General features: G+C 39.1%; 1 protein-coding gene across 5 annotated transcripts in view; it reads right to left on the reverse strand.

Moving 5' to 3' along the window:
* The window catches only part of KIAA0825 (KIAA0825 ortholog), a 373,307-nt gene that overhangs the window by 224,476 nt on the left and 126,315 nt on the right, over positions 1–22,516 (reverse strand). For 4 of the 5 annotated variants that reach the window (XM_019532383.1, XM_019532379.1, XM_019532380.1 and 1 more), the window contains 2 exons: positions 14,141–14,251; positions 6,287–6,426 (listed from right to left, as the gene is read on the reverse strand). In XM_019532383.1, coding sequence (XP_019387928.1) covers positions 6,287–6,426; positions 14,141–14,251 — 251 coding nt within the window. The remainder of the gene's footprint in view (positions 1–6,286; positions 6,427–14,140; positions 14,252–22,516) is intronic. The other variant, XM_019532382.1, reaches the window with a different exon arrangement.

A 22,516-nucleotide genomic window follows, 5' to 3' on the forward strand; every position in this document is an offset into this window, starting at 1 on the left:
GACAGACAGCCAGTATCCCAGCCGTTCCCCCACACACTCCGTTCCCCTGTAGGTGTAGATGCCACACAGGTATGGCTAGGGTTGGGGCCAGATAGCAGGCTGCACAAAGGTGGCTTCCAGGGCCAGGATAGTGTCCAGCACCCAGCACTCATCTGTGGCCTGCACTGGCCAGGCCAGGATTGTGTTCTGCTCCCACAGTGCCTCCAGCTGCTCACACTCCAGAGACAGAAGCTGCACCCAAAACTCCTGGTCTGCCTGGTTCCGTGTCTCCTCACAGGCAACATCTTCCACCCTCCAAGGCTGTGAGTGCTCCAGCCTGATCTCTGACACTGCCACCAACCACTCCAAGAGGTTGATGTGGTCCTGAGTCTGCTTCTGGTTGGAGCCTGCACATCTGCTGGGCTCCGGCTGTGGGTGGCAATGACCCTGAGCCTGCATCCCAGCTGCCAAGCATGGCTTCTCCCCCACATGCAGCTGCAGAACCTACACAGCCATGAGAAAAAAGCTGTTTGTGAGAGTTTGCAACATTTCAGAGATAAGATGCGCTGCATCAGGAGCCATGCACTGCCCAGGCTCAGATTGGGGGTTGGGTGTGCCCACAATAAGTCAGTTGGGCAGGCTCAGGCCCAGACAGCCACTGGGTGAGCCCTCCCATCCCCACTCACTCCCATGGGGCTGGCAGGCTGCTGGGTGCTGGCCATGGGCAGCCTGCCTCCCCCCCTTCACATGGAGGGACAAGCCAAACTCCTGGCAGCACCTGCTGCTGCAGCTCCAGATCCAGCTTGCCCATCCCTCCTCCTGCAGGCCAGCCGCTTTCCTGTGCTGTTACCCAGCCCATGGTGCCTGGGCTCAGGGGCTCCCGAACAACTGGGACCAGGAGCTACCCACGCCCCCACCTTCCCAAAGGGGGCCTCTCCAGGGAGGAGCCCCAGGGCCAGCCTCCCTATTATGCCAGTACTGTGCCCCAAGCATGCCCCTGCTGTGCATGTCATGGGTGCTGCATGAGGAGCTGTTTGCATGGATTGAGGGGTGCCCAACTCACTATACCCTGCTGCTGCTGACTGCAATGGTGCCTTAGGCACCCCTGCATACCTAGCATGGGACCCTGAGATTTGACAGCATGGGGGGTAAACCTGGGCTGCCACACAACCTCCACTACCTGGAGGGCTACCTGTGGCTATGCTACATGACCCTGACCTCTGCAGCCAAGGAGGACAGCATCGCTGACATCAATGCATTTCTCAGCATGTGACAGGCCCATGCCCACCTAGCTTGGGGGCACAGACTGCTCAATAAAGTTTTGCACTATCTCCCACCTTTCTGCATACTGGCTGGGGGGAGGAGGACCCAGGGCCAGGGAAGTGCAGCTGGGCCAGGCGGGGGGGGCAGGGGTTGGGAGGGTCCTCCCCCCAGTGAGGGGCTTACCACATGGCTGTGGCTGGCATAGCTGGTGGCTCCGCTCGGTCCTGGCTGGCAACGATGGCATGTGGATCTAGGCGGTGTCCTCAGATGGTGGGCCATAGTGTGTATGTGCCCGGCTGGGGGCCCCCCTGGGGAGGAGGTGGCACTGCTGGCAGCCAGCAGTGTCATGGATAGCTAGCCGTACCTTGTGGCTGGGCCTGGGCTTGTCAAGGTAGGCTGGGACAGGGGCTGCGGCCTGGCTCCCAGGGTGTGAGGATCTCCATCAGTTGCTGCATAAAGGGCACAGATTTGCAGGCACTCCTGGACTGATGATTGTGGTTGGTCACAGTGACCCACTGTACTCACAAAGGCTTTGACCTTTGTGCAGTACTGCCCTGCTGACCAGTCATGCCTGGAGGCCTAGAGGGGCCTTGGGCTGCATGCTAGTGTGCCCCAGGGTTCAAAATGCCTGCAGGCTTTTAAGGACCTGAGGCAGGAGCTGCCATAGAGGCAGTCCAGCCATGGGGCATGAGAGGCTCCCAGCCCAGAGCCCTGAGGCTAGCCTCAGGCTGGCCCCTTAGAGGCAGGGCTGAATTGGGAGCAAATTTGCTGCCAAATCACATCTACATGTGCATAACTATGCAGTAACTAATCACAAGTAAATTAGCTACTCGCAATTAGCTACTTTTACTCCACAGTAAGCATGTGCATGTGTAGACATGCATGCTTATTGTACAGTAAACTAGGTTATTGCACAGTTAAGCTTCATGTGTAGATGTGCCCACTGAACATTAGATCACCTGCTCTCTCAGTTACCTAGAAATCTTTTCTGAATTATAGGGTTCTATTTTTTCAAATCCAATTTCCCAGTTTTTGACAAGTGTCTGTTTCCATCTTCCTCACTACCAACTGCTTCCTTTTGTGGCACCTTACTACAAGAAATTATTCAAGTTCCATGACAAATTCCACAACTTCTAAGAGCATTTTTGGCCTCCTTTCACTGCAAGAGCAATTCCAGCTGAGTATCCATAAGTTGGTCCATTACCAATTTATCCTAGCAGTCCTAGATGGATATGCCAAGCACAGATCTCAAGATCTGCTATTTCACATGAAGACTCTTCTTTCCCTTCCATTTTAGCTTTGAACATAACACAGCAAAATCAACTTGATCATTGATTCCAAAATTGCATATCAAGGGCTTGGAGCAGATCCTGGTTAACTGAGCCCTTTTCCAGGTTTAAGTTATGTAGCACTATCAGAGCAGGCATCTTCTCAAACATTCATTTCACCCTTGATACTGAAATGAGACAAATACCAGAATGTTCTTCCCCCAAAGAAAGTTCCCCATCTGTACATATAGGTGGAAAACTGTACGTAAGTCCACAGCTTGGGCCAATTCCACACAAAGACTTCCTCTGAGATTTGTGATCATAAGGTTGGCTTCTACAGATAATTTCTCAGTTGGTTAGGTCCTTGCTGTAGCTTCTATCTCTTAGTAAGGTCCAAATTACCCAGCACACTTTTGCCTTCCTGTCTCATAAAAGTTCTTCTGACCCAGGTGTAGTAAGGGTGGTCATTTAATTAATCCATGCTGCCATTCCTGACTGGGCATGTTAGCAATACATTTTCCTAATCTGTCAGACACCTTGCAATTGCTTTCCTAACAGATATTTTATCTCTGCATGCAAGTCATCTATCAGCTCTTCTGGGAAACCTACAGATATTACTTTATTTTCTCTTATGATTCTAGCTCCTGTTCCAGGTTTTTTTTTAAACATCTTTTGGCCACTTTGATTCTTGAGCACATATCCTTTATTTTCTCCATTAACAGAACAGGAGTTCAAACTTCAGCCATTTGGAAAATGGTTCCCACACACACTACTAGTGTTCTCCTTTTCTGATCTGAGTACTTGGCCAAAACTTTGGATCCCAGTTTTTTTAATTTGCAGGGGAAACTGATGGAGAAAGCAGGAAAGCAAGTATCTTGTTAAAGTAATCCTGTTAATTTACAAAGAATATATAAGATCTTGATTTTAATACTTGTTCTGCTGTATCCAGGTCTTTCTACTTGATTTTAACAACACTGAGAACCAGTGACTAATGGCATGAGCTAGGCACTACAACAGCCAGAATTGAGAAGGTGACAATAATTCTGGTAATTCAAACTAGTAGTAGCAGTATTTTTGGTGCCTAGTATACTTTATGGGCATAACCTGAACTGCTTGATGGTTTTCAAACCTCTAACCAGTTGGACAAGAATTCTATGTACCCTGCTCTGAAGATTTGGATGCTTATATTCTGTGTATATCCAGCATCTACTTTAGGCACCTAAGTGCTTATGTGGCTATGGGCCTAAATGAGTTGCCCCAGGAAAGTGTGGCACAGCAGGAGATTGCAGTTTCCCAATTTATAAGCTAGCACCTTAACTACTGGATATCATCTTTAAAGACAGTCCTAGAAGCATTTTGTTTGAGCTCTGGTGACACCAAGGGGGAAAACAGAGTAATTTGTGGCATGCCTTTGATGAATGCAGCAAAGCTACATGAGAAAACAGTAAACAAAACATTTAAAAAAAATGACTCAAGCCTCAAATTATCATGAGATTTTTATAAGATAATGGTTTTTCCATTTTTTTCTATTGTTACTTACCTTATAGATAAAGGGTTTATGTTTCTGGCTTTTTGTCATAATCACAAGAGCAAGAAACTTTCTTAGTGAGACCTTGGACTTATGTGAGCCTATGACACCAGGAGGTAAATTCTGAATAAAGCCACTTACTAAAAGGAGATTCTTAGTAAAATCTACAGTTAGCAACAGTAGGTAGACCACAACTACCTCCAGTTCCTTTCAGTCTCCTTTTTTTGGACAGTTGTTCTTGGGCACAGTTTAATGACTAAGCGATTCTAATTCAGGCTATGTAAAGATGGGAAAAGTTTCTTCCACCCACTGATACAGACACGTAAGGGAAGGTGGGGACAACAGTCTAACTCTGCGTGTTTGAATGATGTATAACATAATGAGCACAAATACACTGGCATGATATAAGTGATTACCACTGTCTAAAAACATCCGAAATGTAAAAAGCACTCATTTAAATATCATTTGTGCTGGCAGATATCTTTTTGGTTTTTTGCATGTATAAAAGGAAAAAGTTGAAAAGCATACTTTTACCCTTTTAAAAAGTTCTGTATTATTTATGCTGTGAAAATAAGTTAGTTCAGGAAGTTTTGTGATGTGGATGAGACTCATCATGCCCAAATCCAAATTTATAGTACACTTATTTTTTAACAACTTGCATGTAGTAGCTGATTAAGAATATACTACTGCTGGTGAAATATATGTTTCTATAGTACTATAAGACTTTCGTCTTCACTAAGAAAATAAGCTATACTACTATTTATCCCTAAGATATAGTTCTAGATCATTTTTAATTGCTTTAGAAAATAATTTTGTACAACCACACTTTATGAATTTTTAACCATTATAAAATTCATATAATGAAAAATATATCAGTTTGCCATCAAACACAAAAGTGCTTTATTAGAAATGCTATTTGATAAACATGTTTTGTTGCTTTACAAAGTGTATTATTTTATATCACTTAAAGCATCTTTCCCACAAATCTGTAATGTAAAGAATATGGTAATTTTCACAGTACATATTTAATTTGAAAAATTAGAACTCTAGAAGCAAATGACTATTGTAGTTTCAGTTTTATGTGAAATAAAAGTTTATTGATATTATTATTGTAAAGCTAGCAGCAGAGCCTTTGCAAATTACATGCTTTTTAACTCTAAGCAACATATGTACTTGCTTGAAGCTCAAAGGGTTGGTCAGTCAATAGATTAATAAATTCTGTCACTTCATCCTTGTGATAATTTAAGCAGCTGGAAAATTCAATACAGGATAATGCCAGAGTAAGAATATGTTCCTGATCAAACATTTGTCAGTCTTTGTAAAAGATGACAGGTATTTGAATAGCTAAGTGAATGCAGTGCAGCACTCAATAAGAAGCATGACAGAAGTTGAAGCAATGTTGTACTTCTGACAAATGTTAGACCACTTAAAAATGACAGACCTAAATAATGTTATGTTTAATATTATGTGGACCTAATATTTTATGTGATATGTAACAAAAAGTTTGTTGCAAAGAATGATAGAAACTAGTTTTTAATAATATAACTCAACATTATTGCAATCATTAATCATAATTAGTAATTACACCACTAGCTGTTCAATAACCTAATCACTTTATATGAAAGCTCCTAAAATGATAGGTAAGAATGTTTAATATTTTCAAAGATAATATTAGCAGAATAAAATAGCAAAACCAATGTTGGACCATTCTATCATTTGCTTTTCTGTATGTCTTATAATTACACACCTCAACCTATTAATATAAAGGAACCATGACATTAATATAAAGGAAAATGCCATTTTAGCTGCCATTTCAAATTTTGCTTACAATAACACACACAAAATACCTTTTTCATTGTTGAAAATCTGTAATATTTTACAGGTAACTTTTTAGGATCTTAATTCTAAAATACTGGAATCTTAAATCAATTTTCATAAAAATAGTAACAATTCCAAAAATCATTCACTTTTTAGAAGCTTATTTTCATAGTTATGATAATGGCCTATTTTATCAAAATGTTACCTGATTCAACTGTTCAGACTGATTGAACAATTCTCATAGTAAAAAGTAAGAAAGCCTTCTTTTCGTAATTCAGTATCTGTCTTGCTAACTGAATGATTATTGATACCCACTATTAGTTGGCATCTTTTTATCAGCATTCAAGTTGTGAAAAATATAGCAGAGCTCAAGAACACATCGGTACTTCTCACAGATATTCTTACACATGTACACAGCACAAATACTTACTTGAACTCTTCAGTAAAATTTTCACTAAGAGACAATCACGATGTAGCAGGGTTTCCAAAAGCAAGTTCCAATTACAACATGGTTGGGATAAGAGCAGTTTCAGTTGACCCTGGGCTGCCATTTCTCCAGCTGATGGAGTCCTTTCAAAATGTAAGATAAAGAGAGAATAATGTAGTTAATTTATCTATGAAATTAATAGCCTTAAAGTGCAGATGTAATGCTACTCCTTTAAATGTCAATTCCTCCCAGATTACTTTGAAAATGCTTTCATGCTTGCTTACTTTAAGGCTGCTCAGGGAAGGAATTACATTTAATCTCAACTAGCTAAAAGCAAATTAACATTTGGTAGTCTGCCAAATTTATAACTGATACAAAGTAACCTCACTTATCTCTTCTGTGGAACCATGTATATTCTTGTTCCGTGAGAGAAAAATGATTTTTCTTGCTTGAATAAATCTGAGGTTATAATATTTTAGTTCAGTAATATATTAATCGTTTAGCACAAGACTATGAAATATCTGAAATAAAGAATAAGAAGCTGATAAAAATAGTAAAAGTACTCAGAGTAGTGCATATATGATACCAGCTCATAGGTTAAGCAGCATTTTGAATGTCCTGCAAAATCTACATTTAAAATCAGATGACCTGAAAATTGCTTTGTCTATCAAGGACCATGAGTAGATATGATGAAAAATTGGGTTAATTCAGCCATACATTTACTGAACTGAGAAAGAGCCTCTACTCCCCAAATAATCTACTTAATGTCGACTTGTCTCTCTCTCTTTTTTTTTTTGTAAGTGGGGGGTCGGTAATTTTGTGTGTGTGTGTTTTATAGCAAAAATCAGGCTGCCAAAGGGCTTACATCAAAGGACTTCCCCTGAGCTCACCTACTGACTACTACAACAATCTTAAATATGAAATATTTAGAAATACAATTAATTTTGATTTTGATTCTATAAAGTGGGGCACCAGGCTCTTGCAAGCAACTTCTTTGATTAGAGGTACCACTTCCCTCCCTCTCTCTACCCCCTTCAACAGAGGTGCTACAGAAACATCCATCCACTCTATTACTTCTCCAAGCTTTCTGCCTTCACATTTGTTTTCCTTACTTCTTAGACAATCCCAAAAAAGGGGCCAGGAAATAGGGACAGCAACAGCCAGAACAAGATAAAGAAATACAGCAACTTCCTCCTCAGCAGCTCTGCAGCTGACAATCCTGTCAGTGGTTGTAGGGTGAGGACTGCCAATCTGATCTCCCTAGTGGACCTGGTAACTGTACAGTCCTGTGAAGCTGTGTGAAGCTTCAGTCACTGATTTGATTTGGAGGAGATCTGGCTCGATTTAGCAGCTGAATCTCCAAATCGAACCAGGAGACCCATTATCTCTCCAAATTGAATTGGGAGCCTCCAAAATCGATTTGGAGAGATTCGATGATTCAGCCACAGACACAACTTTGTACATTTTTTCTACATACCTCAAGGTACCAGGTACAGCTTGTGAATGCTGAGATGATGAGGCGGATGGAACATCCCATGGGAGTGCAGGGGACACCCGGCGGTGGAGCTGGCAGTGGACTGGAAGTGCTTCTGGTCCACTTCCAGGTTCACCACAGAGTGTGCAGGGGGCCTCGCTGCACTCCTGAGGGATGCTCAATCCACCCTACCATCTCAGCGTTCACGAGCCATGCCCAGTACCTTGAGGTATGTAAAAAAAACCCATATAAAGCTGTGTCTATGGATGGATCGATGATTTTCTAAATCCAAATCGAATCTTTAGATCTGGCCGAATCCAATTGGGAGAGTGATCCAAATCAGTGAATCAAATCACTGTCTCTCGAATCAGGCCGAATCTGAATCGAATACTGCCCGCTTTGCACACCCTAATTGCCCTTACCAGTCAGCTACCCTTATTTTATTCAGCCCTTCAAACATCAGGCACAAGAGTGAAGTGTTAGCCAATAAACTTCGATGAATGTGACCCCCAGCTGTGATTACATGCTGCATCACATATAGGGTTGGAAGGGTTGGAAATTTTCCCTTACTGTCTTATCTTTCATTGTTGAATGACATTTTCAAAGCCATTGTCCAGCTACCCAAAAAACTTAGCAAAGTTTGAATCTGGGGTGACTTTTACCCATTACTCATTTTGGTTGACAGTTTATGGATCCATAGTTATCAATGAAGAAAATATATGCACTGCATGTGTAAAATTAATGTACATACATTTTTTGTGCACTGATGCATAAACTATACATGCATAAACTCTACCCACCAGAGCTCACACTCCCATCCTTTTCTATTAAATCAAACCTTCTCCAATAGAAGCAACACTTTTCTGTTAGACTGGAGAAGGATTTATGTATAGCTGTACAGAAAGTTTATGTGCCATTTATGCACAGCTGGTGGCATATAACTGAACATGTTTCATGTGGCAGCTGCTGATCGAAAAACTCTTCCTTGTCAGGTGCTGCTGTAGTTATACTTCCACAGGTCTGTCACAACCCATCTCCACTTAAGCATTAAAAATTCCTAGTAAATTATTACATGAAAAACGTTTAGTTAAGACTACTATAAAAAAGCAGCAACATGCTTGCAGTAACTCAGCCCAGAAGCTGGTGGAGGGAGGGAGGGAAGGAGCACTAGAGCATGCCTCTCTGCTTGGCTGGAGCAGACAGCATGGGCCTAAGCTAGTGTGTCCAACCTGTGAGGTGTTCGCACATGAGATGCAAAGCATCCTGGGATGCTGGGGGACTGTGAGTTAACTTGAATCTCGAGGGATCTGTGACAGAAGTTCAATAAGCCAATTTAACCTAAGTCAGTTAAGTCTGATACTACTTCCATCCAGGTTTATCTTAAATCAGTTTTGGCCACTTTGAAGGTGGTTTATGTGCACTGAACTTCTGCTGGGTTACAGATTTGAACTGGTTTCTGATCACTTTTACTGGTTTGTGTGTAATATCTGTCCCTAGCCCAGGGGTGTTAAACATACAGTTTACAGGCTGAATCCAGCCCACAAAGGTGGGTCACCCAGCTTGAGGGTTTCTCACTGGCTGGACCACCAAACCCATGGAATTCAGTCCACAGAGCTTGTTGCAATAGCTGCTGGAGACCCTGCATTGGGAGTGTTAATCCCTGCAGCTAGCTCCAGAACCCACAAAGTTAATGTCGCTTGCCTCCCCTCCACTATTACCACTATAGAAATGTAGGGTTTTTTGTTGCTCCTGGCAACTAATATGGACAGCAGGGATAAAGGGAAGGGTGAGCAACAGCAGTGTTAACTTCTTAGAATCCTGAAGTAATGTAACACATTACTATGCCAAACATACATTACTAACAGGATACTTTGGTAAAGAAGGTCATGTGACAGAATGGAATTATACTTGCAACACATGGTCTTTAGTGTAGTACTAGTTGAGCAGTAGTTGACAATAGATGGGCATATGAGTGAAGTGAGTATGTGCCCTAGCTATTCATTTTGATGCTTTTATGGGTTGGCATCAGGTGTATGATACATGTAGCAACTTTAATTACTTGGCAATGACATTTTTAATGTATTAACATTACACATCACTGAAATTTAAGATAATTTTAATGTGTATTATTATATATGAATAAAAATCTTAATAGAACTTGAAGTAAAAAGACTTTTTTGCACATTTTACAGCAATTAAACTTTCAGGGATAATCCCTTTCATTACAAATCACTTAAAAAAAAATTACACTTTCTGAAGATACCTGGTTTCAACAAATGAATAAAAACAAATTTGTATTTACTCTACTAGACAGGTAAAAATTAAACAGTTACTAATATTAAAAGTAACACCTTTAATATACTGACTTAAGTGTCAACTCTACATTTTCATTAATTCAGTAACATTACAAGGACATTTGTGTCTGTCTTCATGTGTGTTTCATATATTTCTACAGCATCCTTCCTATCAATGCCTTCCACTGCCTTCAAAATATGAGAAAAGGAAGGGGGTTGGTCAGTTAGGGATGTGAAGAATAATATTTTTAAATTACATAAAAATATATAATATATACATAATTGCCCTTTTTAGAATATTTGGGTAGAAATAAAACTTGTCTGTCACTGACCAGATGGGAAGTTATCATATTGCAATATAAACTCGTTCTTGGCTCTTTACGCCTCCTGCAAATTGAAATGTACAGTGGTGTGACTCACTCAGAGGAAAAATAAAATATTGCAGACATTCCCTACAACCACTAAACTAGCACCAATAAATGCACTGAGAAGTTTTGTATTGGACATATGGAGAGGCATATGTTCTATCATCCTCCTAGCTCATGTAGCAGTGAACATAAGACTAGCCTCATAAAAGAGACAAAAGGTGAAGTATATATAAATATCACACACATAAATGTTCAGTTTTGTAATAGTACGAAAAGACACAAATGTTGATTTGCACAAGGTAAAATTATATGAAAGCAACCTATAAACCACAAAAGCAAATCACTAAAAGAACATTAATATTTATGAACTAGTCATTAAAGTTGAATAAACAAATGTGCTATTTCATTTGAAATTCAAGATGAAAAATAAATGTGAAAAATTCAATATTTTTATTAGACAAACAGAAAATTAATCCTGATATACTTTAAGCAAAAATTATAAAAATGTTAAAGAAACAAAATACAAATTAATATATGCAGAAATTTAGAATTCCTAAAATATTAAAGATTTCAAGGATTGATCTGCACAAATAAATTTGTTATCAACTTTGTTGTAATAGGATTCAATTTACCATGAGGCATAAAGCTGAAAACATAAAATAAGGATTCGGAAGATTTTAAAAGAAAAGTTTTCTGTAATTTGTATATTTTTTCACTCTTTATTGTTTGTATAGCAATAAGGGATGAGAAGAAATAAACTTCCATAACATTAATGCACAGTAAAAAAAAATTCAGAACAAAATCAATAATTCTCAAATTGTGGCCCTTTTTCAAGTCAATTAAATTATGAGTCTTTTACTGAATTTTCTGAACAGGCAAATGTTTTGTTGTCAAAACCAGGAATTAAATATTTTTCTATTTTTCTGTCAATTCCTGCATGAGGTTTTGGCCATATGTCACACTGGCCACACAAGGACTTGCACTCTTCTCTCCCTTTCAATTTGCTGTGCTGAGAAAGTTATTTCCTAAGTGGGAAAAGCAGTGCCTGGAATTCCTCATTTACATTCCTCTGATTTTTCTCCCACAACGTGGAAATATTTAGGCCTTGAGTATTTTAAAGCAGCTTTCTGCTACTCCTCAAGCATGTCTACACAAGACATTTACTGCACATTTGACTAATGAGCACCTACACTTGTGCCCCTATTAGGCTGGAGTAAACTAATTTACTCTGCAGCAGGACAGTACTTCTAAATAGCACATGTAGATATTGCCTAGTTGCTAGCCTCACGTTGAAGCTCCTTCATGCCTCAGCCAGCCCATCCACAGCACACTGCACCAAGGGAAGCAGCCCCGGGCTCGCAGGCTGACCTCTGGGGTCCCTGCCAGTCGGATCTGTGTTGCCCAGGCTTCATGTCCTGCACCTGAATAAACTGCTCCCAGGTGCATGTTCAAATGGTAAGCCTGGGAGCAATTAACTCCAGAGGAATAACTTCTGCAGTTTATTCAGGTGCCATAATTACACATGTAGATGCACCCCTCCAGGACAAAATTGCTTGAAAGGCCAGTGGTGAAATTATGATTACAAAGCAATAAGTGACAGTTTTGCTACTCATTTAAATGGGGCTAAGATTTCACTTTATGTAACTGGTCACAGAACATACTCCCCTTTGGCCATGTACATGTGTTCAATTTCTACTGAGAGCATCATAAAACAAAACAAAAAAAGGTTTACAGACATTCATACTTTTTTTCCTGGAGCAAAAATACCCTCTCCAAGAGAAAAATAACCCAGAAACAACCAGGGTTAAAAGACTCCTAGGAGAGTTTCTCCCAGGAGACTGGACTTCTGCACACCTTCCCCTGGGTTAACATCTGGGGCCAGGCTTTCCTGGTTTGAGAGCCTCCTGCTTGCTTTCCTTTGCCTTCCCCTGCTGCTTAGTTGAAGATGTTTGAAAAGCCAAAAGGGCCTGGGAGGAAAGCCAGAGGGCCTCTAGCTCCCAGCCTTTCCAACATCCTCTTTTCCCTACTCCCACCTCACTACTCAATTGGGTAGCAATTTAACAGTTGGAGAGGTGGGGAGCCTGGTGTGTGGAGGCTTTCCCCAAGATTGGCTCCCAGCCCTGGTGACTTCTCTTCAGCACATTGCTGACGTGGAACAGAGGGGGATGAGGCAGGCTGCTGTGCCACAGTGGCAAGATTTGGGAGCCTTGCTGCCATGGCAAAATGCCCCCACCTCACTCCGCAGTGCTCTGGGTCAACCCATACCAGTGCAGGGTGACGTAGGTTGTTGCACCCCTGTGGCAAAACTACTGGAGTCTTGCTACAGTGGTTGAGTGCTCCCCTGCTCTTTGTACTGCTCTTCCCACCATGAAAGAATGGCCCACTTCTACAAGTCAGCTGACTGGTGGGATTGGGGGGGAGACGGCATCCTCCTGGGACTCAGACCTTCCTGGGGCTCTCTGTGGCAGCTGCTGTTTTCCAGTAGCTGCCAACTTCCATTTGACAGCCTGCTCCTTCCTAGTCAGGGAAAAGGGCAAGCACTCAGTTAAATGGTTCCCCTAAACATCAAGGTGGCTCCAGGAGCAGTCCTATAGTACCCCTAGCTAGAGAGCTCATCAGTGAAGCTCTCTACTCCTGGGGCTGGAGGAAAATCTTTACTGTCCGGGTCCGGGCTACTTTTCTACTGGAAGAAATTTCTTCCAGTAGGAATGAATGTCTTTATGAAGGCTTTACATAAGAGGACCCTGTGGTTGCTGGTTTTACCACCCCTTTCTCTGAAAGCAATACAGGGGTGAAGCAAGGATATTACACCCCTGGGATGATTCACAATATTTGCTACATTTTGAGGATTTACCTACAAATAAAGGAACCAAAATGACTTAAAACTTAAGATCCTTGCTATTCATTACAATCTTTAATGCCAGAATAAATGTGACCTCAGGAACAGAGCATATTTCTTTTTTCTTTTTCTTTTGAAAGAGAAAATCATTTTTTCTTATAGTTAATCTGAATATTTACCAAAGCATCTAAAATATGAAAACCAGAGGGGAAGATCTCTTGGAAAATGCCAGAAGTCAAAATAATTTGTTGAGGAGAGGGAGGAGGCAAAGGGGTTAGAAGTAGATCTTACAATGGGTGTGGGAGTACTTTGGGTCCAAAATTAGAAAGCAAACGACAGCACAGCTGGTAGCATGTGTCTCATATATAACTTGTCATTATAGGCAGTGACACAGAAAGCAAAATTAAGCATTTTCTTCTAATCATGCAGTAAGTACCCTAAAAATCAAACACAACTAGACAGTGGAAAAATTTGGCATATTTTCAATGAGTTATTTAAATATCAACCTCTTTTTTGACCAACCCTAGTAAAGACAGGGATTTAAGTTCATTCTTTTGTCCTAAATTATACACCATGAAAGCTGCACCTGTGCTAAAGCCTACATTTTTTTCAAGAACAGTATAACTTTAGGTTTCATTAAAATATCTTGAAAATAATTCAAATATCAAACATAATACACATTCTGCCTTCAACCTGAGTCGTCTTATAGATTACTGAAGCTTAAGAACAGTTGGTGAAACATGCAAATTCAGAACAGGTCTAATATATTAATATCAACTGCGTATTTTATCTCAATATATTATATGTGTGATATTGTATCAATATTAAACCAGTATTTACTATGCAATGCTTGTTACACAACAGCAAAACTGAGATACTCACTTAAGTGAAGGACAAAAAGATGCTAAGCAAGACAGCCAGTATAAAGGATGATTAATATTTGCTTTAGAGAAACCTGGAGGAAATTGCTCAACAAAACCATTCTTAAATGACCTGGAAAAAATAAATAGGTCTAATTAAATAAAAGATTAAATACATATTAAGGAGAAATATGAAATGCAAGAACTAAGAGACTGATGTGAAATTATTTAATTGTATTGTATCCTGTGCAATTAAAACAATCTCAATTTTCTTTAGACATTGTTTTTTGCACCTTAGCATTTATATTTGGCATTGCATATGAAGAGCTAATAACACATGCATTTCATTTAATATTTCTTCTTATACACTATGTTTCTAAAATAAGACTGGAAGTAGATAAAGTAACCAAACTGAGTTACTTTTTAGTCGTTCATTTCCCTTATGCTTCTTATTTTAGAAACCAGTACTGCCTATTATTAATATTATGATTATACTCAGCAGGCTCCAGAGAGCACATTAATTTTTCTGCATGTTATGCTGAAACCTATTGGCTTCAGTGAAACTAACACTTTCACATTCTCAGGTTACATAACAGTTTCTCCATTTACTCCACGTAAAGTATGAAGGAGCTATTTCAGTAAGAGCACAAAAAGATACATAGCACAGGGAAAAATCATTGTACATAAACAATAAATATCAGTTACACATACATTTTAATATGACCATCAGCATCAAAACAACAACATTCATGGAGTGATGATACTAAGCTTTGTTCAACATGTTCAACCAAAGTAGGGGCTGAAGAACACAAGGGAGGTGGTGTGAATAAGAAACAAAGTAATTCATAACTACAAAATTTAGGAAATATGAGGACAGCTATTTGAATTTTGGTTTCATTTGTTCTGGAAGTGGAGATGCACCTCAAAAGCAGTGTGTAATTTGTGTACAAATACTGTCCATTGAACGTTAAAATCCTCAGAATTGCAGAGACATTTAATTACAAAGCATGAAATCAATAATGACAAGCAACATTCATTTTTTGAGATAAAGGCCCAGGAACTGCTTGGTACTAAAGCAGTAATGAAATCTACAACTACTATGGATAAAAAGCTTGTAGGAACAGCCTACATAGTGGTGCAGAAAACTGCTAAAGCAAATAAATCACATACCTTTGCCGAGATTTTAATAATGCCATGTGCTACTGAAATTGCAAAGGAAAAGTTTGGAGAGAAGGCCAAGGTATTGCAAAAATACCTATTTCAAATAACACGGTCAAACAGCAGATAACTTCTATTTCTAAAGACATAGTTTTGCAGTTCATTGATCGGCTGTGTGAGAATGACTTTGCTATACAATTAGATGAATTCACAGACATTTCAAAAATTTTCCATTTACTTGCCTATGTTTGGTATGTGTGGAATAAGGAAATAAAGGAAGACTTTTTGTTTTGCAAAGAGATTAAGATGACAAGGAAGTCAGATGACATTTTCATACTTTTAGATGATGTAATGATTTCTGCAGAAATCAGCCGGACAAATTGCACAGGGATCTGCACTGATGGAGCTACAGCAATGACTGAAAAGCATTCAGGTGTTGCACAGAAAATAAAAGCCATTGCACCTAGCGCTATTTGGACACACTGTTTTTTACACTGTGAGGTGCTTGTTGCTGAAGATATTGAACTAGGTGTTCACAGTGTACTGAACACAGCAGTGACACTCCAGTTAATTTCATTAAATCCAAAGAAACAAACTTTCAGGTGCTTTGCTGCACTTTGTGAGGAAGTGCGGGCAGAGCACCATTCCCTGCTTATGCAAACAGAAGTGAGGTGGCTCTCTCAAGGTAGAATGCTTGCTTATATATAACTCATCTTTTGAGATTAAATTTACTTTCTTAGCCAATAGGAAACTTGAACTTGCCAAAATGCTGAAAGATGGTGTGTGTCTGGCAAAACTGGGTTACCTAACAGACATATTCAGTAAAATAATAAACTGAATAAAACTATACAAGGTGGGAGCACTACTTTTATTGCCCAGCATGAAAGAATTGAGGCATTCAAAAGAAAACTACAACTCTGGAAAGTTCATGTCTGTGGGGACATTACTGATAAGTTTGAACTCTTACATTCTTTCATTCAGGAAAGAAATATTGACTTTGACATAATTAAACCTCAGCTAGCAGTCTATCTGGTCTGCTTGACAAATTTAATGCTTATTTCCCTGAACTCATGATGGAACAAGCCACTACACACATGTGGATTACAACCCCCTTTAGTGAGAATATTGAAGTTAGCTTCCATCCATCGTCCCATTAAAACTATAGGAAGAGCACACTGACATTTCATCAGACAGCTCACTCAGAACCAGGTGTAACAAAATGCTACTGGAGACGTTTTGGTGAGAGTTTTTTGATGAATACAGAACTGCATTTTCTGCAGCACTGAATGTTTTGATACTGTTTAATACCACCTACATATGTGAAGCTGGATTTTCTGCTATGACATCAATGAAAACAATGTACCAAGCCAGGATGAACATTGACTATGTATGCATGTGTGCTTGTCGCAGATACCTCCATGTCTTGAAAAAGATTGTTCCTCAGCACCACCAACAAGTTTTACACTAAGTAAAATAAAAATAATCATGAAATACATATAAAATTAGGAAAATGGAAACTTCACAAAGAAAAGATTTATATGGGTACAACAACTATGAATAATTGATATAATATAATGATAGTATATCCATCCAGGTGATATGTCAGGATAATTTATTATATGTCAGTTATAATTTTTGTACCTATATTAACCTTTTCTTTGTATATTAGACACTATATAGGTGTTTAACTGAATAACTATCACTTTAATACAGCATTTAATCTACTGGATGTGCAAAAAAACAGTTGTGGCACAGGTGGGCTGTGGAGTTTCTATAGCATGCTAGAGAGGTCCTCAAGAAGAAAATAGTTGAGAATTCCCAACTTAAAGGATCCCTTTAGCTACTTTATACTACTACACTAGGGAGTTTCCCTTTCCTTAGCTGCATCAAGTATGAGTTTATAGCTCACTGATATCAGGAGGGGTAGATTTGCCCTAGTATACTAACAGAAATGCCAAGCATCTATTTTCTTCTTTCCAGTTTCAAAAGCTACCAGTATATTTTTGAGAGGAATTTTAATAATGGATAATACATCATTAAAAATTTAGGTAGCCCTATGTCACAAGGGTGTGTTGCGTTTCCCAAGCCTGGGAATGGATATGGGAGAGACAGAGGGGGAATAAAAATATCCATGTAAACTTTCCAAGCTCTTTTAGGAATTAAAATGTAGTTAATGGACAGAGTAACAATATACAACTGTTTTAATAGAGTTTTATTTAGTTTTTAAAAATCTTTCTATATTATAATAGGAGATCTCCTAAACTAGATTCAAGCTGAAGAGGATATAGGCATCCCTTAAGTAGAACAGTGTTGTTATTTTTATTTATTAATTGGGCTACATTAGTATCCAGAAGCACAGGACACAAGTGTTCGCTATTACCTAATTCCACATACATAGAAACTTGGTTTTCTAACAATGAAGAAAGGACCAACCTGGGACCAAAGCTGCTGCCAGCCCACCACTGCTGTCTGTCTGGGTGGGGCCAGAGCCACCAGGGCAGGGCCAGAGCCAGAGCTGGAGTCACAGTGGAGAGTAAGAAGCAGTGGTACAGACAGAATAGGCAGCAGGGGGAGAGGCACTTCTGGGGCACAAGCACCAGGGAGGATGGGGCATGAAAAGCAGAGAGGGCAGGTGCCAGAGGGTACAGGTAGGAAGGAGAAGGGAGTATGGAGGAAGGCCCCAGGGGCACAGGTGACAAGGGGAAGCAGGAACCAGATAACAAGAAGAGGGGGCAAGTGTTGGGGGAGACAGGTGGCAAGGTCCAAGGTCCAAGGGAGAGGGATCAGGCCACTTGACCCCTCCTCCCCACTGCCTGCCTCCTTGCCACTGATTTCCCTGCTGCAAAACTGTGTGGAAGGGACAAAGTTAAGACAACTCTCCAATAATTAGAGTCTATACATGGGAAATTAGAACACATTTATAATTTTTTACATGTATGGAGTCTAATTATTGGGGGAGTAATCTTAAATTCAAAGTTGTCTTAAATTCAGTATTGATATTATCAAAATAATAGTTTTGATAAAGCCTAGTCACTCTCACTCTCTCTCAAAAAACATATACTTCTTCAAGAATACACACTGAAGAGTTACAGAAATTTTTGTAATAGAACAAATTAAGTAAAGATCTTAAGAGCTTTTGTACTATCAAACAGGTGACATAGACATTTGGATTCTGAATCATGAGGTTTGGGGTAAAAAACTTCTATGTCAAATTTCAAAACTGATGTGGAACCGTGTTATCACTTTAAGGATGTATATTGTTTAAACATAATAATATGGTTAAATATCATAAAGAATGAAGTGTATACTAATAATTCATTAATCCTTGGTGCCAGCAGTTCTCAGTGTCCACTGCTGGCAGTAAGTCTTGCCAGGAAAAAAAAAAAATCTAACTCTGTGCCAGACAGTTGAATTCAACTACTCTTCTGACAGAAGTATAGTAATAGTTAGTGGAAAATTTGTTTTGACTGTAAGATATGTTCAGGCAGCTGCCTATAATCTGAAAGTGGTGGATAGCATCTGTGAGAGTATTTAATACCACAGCAAGAACCCAAGTTACAGTAGTTTTATTCTTCTGTAGGGTATGACAAGGTGAGAATTGATCTTGTAAGATTCAGTGCAGGTGTGAAATGATGAGATGCCAACAAGATGCATTCTAATAGTGTTCCCTTGTACATTTTGAAGGATTTGGTGCTCTATAATTATGAATTGTGAATAATACACTGTTGCACAAGTTGTAACTTGCATCTCTTAAAAACAAAGAAATATTTGCAATTATTAAAACAAGAGGCAACTATTTTTACTTTTATTTTTACTTGATGGTCAATTGTACTGCATTTTTTAAACAAAAACTGTAAATAAATTACTACTACTCCTTAGACTGGACAATAAATAGGACAGAATAAAGTTGGAAACTAAATTTTCCAAGTAAACTGAATTTGTAATTTTTCAAAAGACAACATATTCTGATATCTTATACACCAGTGGTTCTCAACCTTTTTTAGTTTCAAGGCACCTCTAGGAAAATGCCAGCTCTTTATTTTCACTCTGTTTTTGCCTATAGATTTGCCTACAGTTTGTTGCAAAGAACTCAGAAAGACCACAACTATGGAGTTCTATATTTGAAACTTCTGGGTTTATCATGTGAATTAAGTTTGTAAACCAAACAGTGCTAGACACCCTTGTTGAGAATCACTATTATACACAAACATTAGCAGGAAAGCAAACAGAACTTTACCATTATCTTATGCAATGGAAGAAACTATAGCCTTTTTGTCAGCATGAGACAACTGGAAATCTGCTCTGACCTGAGCTACCCTAAGAACATTACAGAAGGCAACATGAAGGCTTAAGTGGAACTGTCATACATTACGGACAGAAATTACACATAAACCGGTATGACTGATCAGAAACCAAATCAAATCTGTAACAACTGAAATTCAGTGCACATAAACCATTTTCAAAAGCGGTTTAAGATAAACCTGGACAGATGTACTATCAGAATTAATTTGAATCTGGAGGGGATCTGGGACAGAAGTTCAATAAACTGATTTAACCTAAATTAGTTAACTCACAGTCCCCCAGCATCCCAGGATGCTTTGCACCTCCCCTGCAGTTCCCTTTCTTATTCACTCCAAATCTTATTATATCAGAAACAAATGACACACTTATCTTACTGATAATAGCCTCCATTGCTATAGTATTCTGATTTATCCCTAGGGCAGATTCATTCTCAGCACTTGAATGAGGCAGCAATCCTGTGGAAAACCCCAGATGACCATGTACGTAAATAGTGTACCATACACAAACAAGGGGGCTAATTAAGGTTCCTGAGGCATCTTTAATTCTGCCACTTTTCTATTTTTGAATGCTTGGCTTCACAACATTAAGAGTGTTCTTTTAACACAGGGATTTGTACCTGTCTGTGCATATTCATCTAAAATTTGCTTTTTTAAAAGAAACTAGGAAATAGAAAATACAGAAATATGTGGCATCATACTGGAATTCACATAAACATTAACAGGGTGTGATCTTTAAATCCACTGCACAGACCTCTTCTTCTTGAGCTAAATAACTAACAGCAATATTAGGGTATCATTCTCCATAGACTGTAACTAGAGTGTGATAAAGACAGTAGGTTTCAAAAATACTTGCTAACAGTAGAAGAATGGTCAGACTTAGGAATCTTAGGTTCCAGTCCAGATTCTAAAGGGAAGCATGCTCTTCTATCCACATCCACAACATTGACACTTTCGGCTCCAACTCCTCCAACCTGTGTTTAATTGATCATTAACATTCCTACACATAAGTCCAAACAACAGTCTGAATACATGCAACACGATATTTTTGAAAGGCTCATATGTAGGGATCTACTGAAATTGTGATTTCATGGAAATCATGAAAGCAAGAAATATCTGCAAAGTAAATGAAAAAAAGAAAAAACTTACTGAAAATAAAATGCTGGCTCCCAGAGGGAGCCAGCAGTCCTCACAGTGCTGCAACCCAGCCGTGCAGACCACCATGGGGGAAAGGAGGCAGAGGGAACTCCCCAGACGAAGGGGAACCCAAGATGGCTGCTGCCCCTGCCTGTCACTGCTGATTGGCTGAGGGGGTAGGGGGGAGAGCCCTCAATCGGTCCATGAAAATGGTGACTGGCTCCACAATCTCTCCATGAAATCAGCTGTCCACCTCCCTGGGTAGACCCCTACTCATACTTTTGGCAAAGTTAGCTTGTCACGGGAATGGGAAAAATACATCTCTGACACAATAGCCACCTTCCTGCTCCGAAGTGTGGGCCCTATGCATTTCGAAGGCCCAAAGATGTTCTTAATATGAACAATCCAATGTATGTGTCCAACCATTTTTGTTCCTAGAAATAGCTGAACTGTTTTTTAATGAAATGAATGAATGAAAGAATGAATGAAAGAAACCATTCAGTGGCAGACACCCTACACAGAAAATTTCAGCTCAAGAAATTAACAGTTTGAGGCAATTATAATCAACTGAATGTAGGGTTTTATAAGGAGGAATGTCAGGCAACCAGATTATTCATGTGTTTCATATAGAGTAAGAAAAGCTCATGGAATGTATTCACCTATTAATTTAATGCAGAAAACATGTCATATTTATTAATTTATTTGCTATCAATAAAAGGTATTTGGTCACATGTTATATATAAAGATAGATAAGTCTTCTTGTATTTATTAGCTATAATGACACAGTAAAAGGCACAGCATCCCTGTTGTAGTGCAACATATTTTGTCAATGTCAGCCCATAAACTAAGAGCAGGAAGCCCCATAAGTAAGGATAAAATATGGGCTTAGGTTCAGCAAGTTATATACAAATAAAGGATTGCGTGTAACATTTATAGAACTTTTATTGCGTGATCTTTTTAAATCATTTTATTAAAGCATTTTTATTTTTCATCAAACATTCATTTTTATCTAATGAACTTTTTTTCATGGCCCCATTAAATTTTAACATTTTTTTTATAACATTAGCTATTTTTCTATAGTTATCAGCTGCAAAGAGAAGAAAGGAGAATTTAATAATGCTTTATTATTCAGGACAGGATTCTATGTTTTGAGATCCATCAAATTGCCAAGAGAAAATGCTTCTGTTTTTTGGAATTTATCCTGGCACAAACATGCTGGCACTAGGTCCAACATTTGTCATTCCCACATTGTTAATGATAAACCATGCTTTTGTGTTCCAAAATATGCATCTCAGCAACTGATACATTCAGGGAACTTAATAAACAAACTAAGCACATTAACTTTTTATGTAATCTGATCTGTAATTAGTGGGTTCAGCTATTGACAGTGTAGTGAAATGCAATATAAAATATACAAAAACTTGCAATTTGAGAATTAGGTTTACGAATAAAAGTACTGGAAGACATGGTTGAGAAATTAATTATAGGGAATAACCATCTTTAGCTTTCACTAAATATGTATTACCTTTGAAAATTATTTGTTAAATTTATCATTTTTAGCTTTAATATTTTTCTGGAAATCAGTGATACACCATGATATTTTTATCATGACCAATCCATGAAATCTGTCAGCTTTCTCTATGATTCACAAAGAACCTTACTGTGATGCTGTGGCTAGTAAAGCGACCAAAACGCTGGCTTGCATCCATAGGTGCTTCTCGAGCAAATCCCGGAACGTCATTCTCCCCTTGTACTCGGCCTTGGTGAGGCCGCTGCTGGAGTACTGCGTCCAGTTTTGGGCTCCA

Source organism: Crocodylus porosus, unplaced genomic scaffold (assembly GCF_001723895.1).
Source record: "Crocodylus porosus isolate Cpor-Errol unplaced genomic scaffold, CroPor_comp1, whole genome shotgun sequence".
In the NCBI taxonomy this organism is placed as follows: Eukaryota; Metazoa; Chordata; order Crocodylia; family Crocodylidae; genus Crocodylus; species Crocodylus porosus.